This window comes from Gossypium hirsutum, chromosome A01 (genome assembly GCF_007990345.1).
Source record: "Gossypium hirsutum isolate 1008001.06 chromosome A01, Gossypium_hirsutum_v2.1, whole genome shotgun sequence".
Lineage (NCBI taxonomy): Eukaryota > Viridiplantae > Streptophyta > Magnoliopsida > Malvales > Malvaceae > Gossypium > Gossypium hirsutum.
This window is the reverse complement of record NC_053424.1, coordinates 19,504,069-19,509,586: the sequence shown is the minus strand read 5'-3', so window position 1 is coordinate 19,509,586 and position 5,518 is coordinate 19,504,069. Positions and strand designations below refer to the sequence as shown.

General features: G+C 32.6%; 1 protein-coding gene across 1 annotated transcript; it reads right to left on the bottom strand.

Moving 5' to 3' along the window:
- Positions 1–1,454: 1,454 nt before the first annotated feature.
- LOC107917145 (MLO protein homolog 1) lies at positions 1,455–5,246 on the bottom strand. Its single transcript, XM_041115526.1, has 14 exons — positions 5,078–5,246; positions 4,940–4,997; positions 4,577–4,842; positions 4,377–4,493; positions 4,230–4,290; positions 4,023–4,108; positions 3,400–3,478; positions 3,217–3,304; positions 3,082–3,131; positions 2,957–2,997; positions 2,702–2,875; positions 2,583–2,618; positions 2,369–2,497; positions 1,455–1,954 (listed from the first exon to the last, which is right to left on the bottom strand). The coding sequence occupies exons 1-14, from the start codon at positions 5,195–5,197 to the stop codon at positions 1,559–1,561; spliced, it is 1,701 nt and encodes a 566-aa protein (XP_040971460.1). The 5' UTR covers positions 5,198–5,246; the 3' UTR covers positions 1,455–1,558.
- Between the last annotated feature and the right edge of the window lie 272 nt (positions 5,247–5,518).

The window sequence follows — 5,518 nt, the reverse complement described above, 5'->3', positions numbered from 1 at the left end:
TGAACAAGCTATAACATATTATGAAACTAAAAATAATTATAATAAAATAGGTGACAAAAGAAAGACAAAATATGAGGGAATAATTCTTCTTTTTTTAACTTTGGATGCGTGCTCTATATATAAAGCTTAAATCACTACACGTTATAAATACATACATAAAAAAAATTAAAACACCCTATACATTCTTTAAAAGGTACAAAAAAATAAAATTTGAGGCTACAAATTAGAGATGTGTATGGGCCGAGTTGAGTTTAACTAAAATTTAGGTCCGTTTGCTAGGTTCGAGTCCGGCCTGGCCCGAAAAATGTGCCTAAAATTTTTTTAGGCTCAACTCGAATAAAAATGTTAAAATTTGGACCGGACCAGACCCGACCTTCCATATTAATTTTTATATTATTTTTATATAATTTTAAAATATATATAATATATCAAAAATATTAAAAACATCAAAATAAATATTTTCCAACAAATTAAAAATAAATTTTAAAAAATATGTATACTTAAATAACATTAAAATAGATACAACTTAACAAGCAAATATCTCTAAAATAATAACAAAATTAACAAATGTTTTTAAAATAATAACAAAATTAACAATAAAATAAGTTTTATACAATATCCAAACAATAACAACAAAATAGTAGCAACATAATAATAAAATGGTAACAAAATAAGGAGAAAACAATAAGAAAATAATATTAAAAAAATTTGTCCTTTAATGAATTCAGGTCGGACAGGGCCAAAATTGCCTAACCTGAAGAAACAAGCCTTTTTTTTTGTCCAAGCCCATTTTTTGGACCTATATTTTTACTTAAACTTTCTCACATTTCAGACGGACCTTTAGGCTGGGCCGAGTGGCCCGACCTATGAACAGGTCTATTTCAAACATAAACAAATTCAGGGGTAGGCAAGGGCACACCCCAGCCCCGTCCAAACTTTGGAAAAAATTTTCAGCCCCGTTATATTTTAAATTTTTTATTTTAATATTATTAAAAAAGAAAAAAATTGTGTTTAGCCCTCGAAGTTTTTAAAGTTTTTTTATAATTTGATTTCTATTATAGAATTTATAATTTTAGGAGTATTTTTATTTAATTTAATAAATTAATATAAAGTAACATCTAAATATTAATTTGGTGAAAACAAAGTTTAATAATTTTAATATGTTAGTATGAATAGTTTTTAAACATTAATTAGGTAAAAAATAAACTTAAATAATTATAATATTTAATACAAATTAAGTATTAAACTTATTTTATTTTTTTATTTTTTTAATTTTGGTGATTAAGATTATTCTGAATTTAAAAATATATAGTTGAAACATGTATATTTGTCTGTCCCCCTACCAATAATTTTGACTTCACCCTAATTACGATGTTATAAAAGAGTGCATGAGAGCTTCAAGGCAAATTCAAATTTGTTTAATTGTTTATTGTAATTATCCAAATAAAAAATTTTGATTTATTTTTCATAAATTATAACTATTGGTGAGTAATCCTAGCACAGAAATTAATTAAGCAATTTAATATTGTTTGGATTACAATGGAACTAGTGAATTAACTTAAGGCTTGACAAAGGAAAAATCAATATTATGTTGATGATGATGATCATCATCATCAAGTTGTGTTAAATGTTGAGGAGGAGAAAGTGCGGCAGCTTCAATATCAGAGAGATCAGTGTCGGAGGGGTAAGAGAAGTTGGAATGGGTGGGGGAATTAAGAACCCCATCGGTTTGATCACTGGCGGTGGACCTATGTTTGTGATTGTGCAGCAAGTGTAAAGGCGATGTCCCTCGGCTTGGTGTGGTATTACCGCTCATTGATACCGACATTGGGCTACTCATCCCTCCTCCTTCCTTTTCCTTCTGCTTGTTTCTCTTCTTGGCAGCCTTCCGCCAGTTCTTCAGAGCTTTGGCTGTTTGCTCTTCGAAAATTGCAGTTTTCATGTGCGATCCCATCTGCATTCATTCCAACATATAATTCAACAACAAATCCATGATCATAATGATAAATGTTAATGCGTTTTGGTTCAACCCAAAGTTTTATGGGTTCACCAGTCAGAAGAATACGTCAACAAGTTTGGTAATTCTTGACCAGAGCTTTATCTCTTTACTCTGCCAAGAGTCTTACAAGTTTATAGAACGAAAGTGACTTGTAGTGTCTTGGCAAGGTTAAAGTACTCAAGACCTCTAGCATATAGAGAATCTCGAAGGAGGGTATCACTTAAGCACTCTGTGAACTTGTAAAGCTTTTGACAGAATAGGAAAACAAAATCCTTATTGATGTACTTCTCAACCTGTAAAACTCATGGGAGTTTCAGCAAAACCAAATCACATGGACAAATAATGATAATCACTTGTTCTACTACTCACTTGCGTCACCAAGGAATACAGCGGGAAGGTAATGTAGCTGCATAGAATTTGAAGGAACAGCCCAAGAACAACCCTTCCCACTACAAAGTACGGTTTCTCGTGGATACAAGAACCTAGGCTGTACTTAAACTGCACCACAAAACATATGAATCACTGTATATGGAATTTCAGAATAAATAGAGTCAAACATTGAATAGAGGAACACACTACTTACCACTACCCAAAGGAAATATGCCATCTGGAATGCATTCTGCATAAATATCAATCAAACTTAATTAATAAACCAATAGATGTCAAGCTGGTAATTAATTAAGGAAAACATGATTAATTTACCTGAAATAATGTATAATGTATCAAGAAGAGAATCCACTGGGGTCGATTAAACCAGAAATACTTGTTATTTGGCTCCACCACTGGTGCCCCTCTTACCACTGCACTCCTTTCCTGGATTTCTTCCGCCATTTCCATTATGATCAGTTCAAGCTTTGTTCCAACCAATACAAGTATCTACACAATTCACCAAATCTTTCTACTTTTATTTCTCAATCCATAACATATAAAGTTTAATTAAGGATGTGGGTGGCTTACAGTCAGTGGGACTAAAGACAACCAGGTGAGAGTTTGCCATTCTGCATGCACCACGTATATTATATTATAAATACTCCATTTATTAATTTATGATATGCTAATCAGAAAGGGGTAGAATTACAAACTGTAAACGTTTAGAAGCAAGAAGATGATAGCAAATGCCCACAGAGGTGTGCTGCAACATCCCAAAAACCAACAACCAATAAATTTTAGAGTAGCAATATAAAGTTAATTTAAATTTAAAGTGGTTTTAAACAGACCTGATACCGACAACGACTTTGAAATCGTCTTCCATGGATCTTTTGATGTATTTATGGAAGTCAAATTTTGTGTTAGCCGCAAATGTGCCTGAATTAATCATTAATATTTGGTGATTAAAGTTGAACTCACCAGCTGAGCAATTTGCTAATCAAATTATTAGATGATGTACGCCGGCCAATTACTTACGTTGATAAAGCCATTGCGCATGGTCAAATAGTCCACCTTGCTCACCGAACCAAAGAATTGCCTGAAGAAGGCCACCTATAATTATATTTTTAGATTTTTTTATTCCAGCTAACCAAATATACTCAAAAGTAAATATATAAATCTTTTTAGTTTATTAATATATCAAAAATTAATCAGAAATGTAAAACTGTAAAATTGCATAACTCAGTTTGTCTCTCTACTTATTTACACTCCAATTTAAAAAAAAATCTATTTAATTTTTGTCTCTTTTATGCTTTAAATTTGCGTTATTTATTAAATCACCTTTAACATAAATGAAAAACTTTAATGTTTGTTAACTTTGCTTGTATGCCACACCAACAATTAAATAGATTTTTTTGTAAAATTAGAGTGTAAATAAATAGAGAGATATGATAAATTAAAGTTTTCCTCCTAATTTTTAGCATTTTTAATTGGATTTAAATTTTGTGAGAAAAAAAAGCTGAAAATCAAGAAAAACAAATCTTATTTTTCATTCTCCTGTTGAAAAAGGGATATGGACAGGGACAATGTGGAATTATAATTTCCTACCGTACTTAATTCTCCAAATAAAATTAGTAAGAAATTAGAAGAGTCTTACTATCCATCTCATGCCCGGAATTGTGGAGAAACCAGAATGACGTTTGACGAAGGAAGTTTGATGGGTTAATCTGAACCTTGAAGGATCTGATGTGTAACATATACAAATGCAAGTATCAATATAAATCACCATTTCCAAACTTTTTTTTTTCCATACAACCTTCATAATTTAGACCTAAAAGGCAAGGTGAAAAGTAGAAAGACTAACCATTTCTGTACTGATACTCGAGAGTTTTAGTTTCTGATTCCCAGGACTCCCATTTCTTCATCTGTTCAAATTCAATTCACCACAACTATAATATCAGCTCTACAACCAAACCAGTTGATCTTCAAGGGGAAAAGAAAAAAAACTTACTTTGGCCTTAGCCAGTAGAATGGTGGCTACACTGTAAAGAACATGAAAGACAGCAAGCGCAAATATGAATATGTGCAAGTCGTGCATCCCGCTTTGTGTAATCAGGGCAACTTTACCCTATCATTTCATATAGAAATTAATGATCAGGTTAATTATCAACAATGTTGAAAATAGATTAAAAAAAAGGGCCGGCGGCATACTTTAGGGCAAGAATCTTTTCCTTTGGATGAAGCCAAGACTCGACGCCAAACCATATCTTCAGCATAAGAAAGTAACTTTCTCCGGCGATCTTCATCGCCGCCGCCTCCGCCCCCTTTGTTGCTATCTTTACCACTATCTCCTGCATACCCAGGCTTCCGTTTGCATGGAAGCATCGTATATCCTATCTTTTCTGGGATACATATCGCTGGAATGGAATATGTTCCTATAGTAAGTAGTAAGGATATGAATCCCAGTAGCATCAACTCTGCAAATTATAATGGAATTTAATCTATTAAGGGTTAGACTGCAGTTTGCCTACAATATGATGAACAAGTACTATATATATATACATATAACCTAACCAGCTTTTATTTTCTCTAAAGCTTCCATCATGGCTTTCTTCTGGCGTTTTTGAAACCACTGCATGTCATCAACAAAGGTTATAATCATAATCATAATCATAATTATTAGTATGAAATTTTCATTAGTAGATTAAATACCTTTCCCAGAGAATGAATTCCATGTTCTATGAATATAGATATGATCACAAATATTGCACACACAACTGCAACAGCCCATGTTGGCGTTTCCTCCAGTGACCTTTCCTTAGGGGTAGCCATTTTTGCAAAAACCAAAACGCTTAGTAATGTAAAAGTATAACAAGAAGGCGGAAAGCATATAAAAATGGAGTGAAGAAATGCAAGTGGGCAGCGCGTTTGGATTTGAGACACGGTTTCTATGAACAAAAGTTTGTCATGATTTGCATGGTTTTATGTGGAAGGTTGGTGATGGGCAATGTGGTGATCTAAGTTAACAATCCCGTAGCTTAGGACAATATAGATTAATCAAGCCGGCCAATGCAGCCAATCCAAGGGTGAGAATTAATGTAATAAAGAAACAGATATTGGGATCCACCGGTGGTTATTTATATTCAATTATCA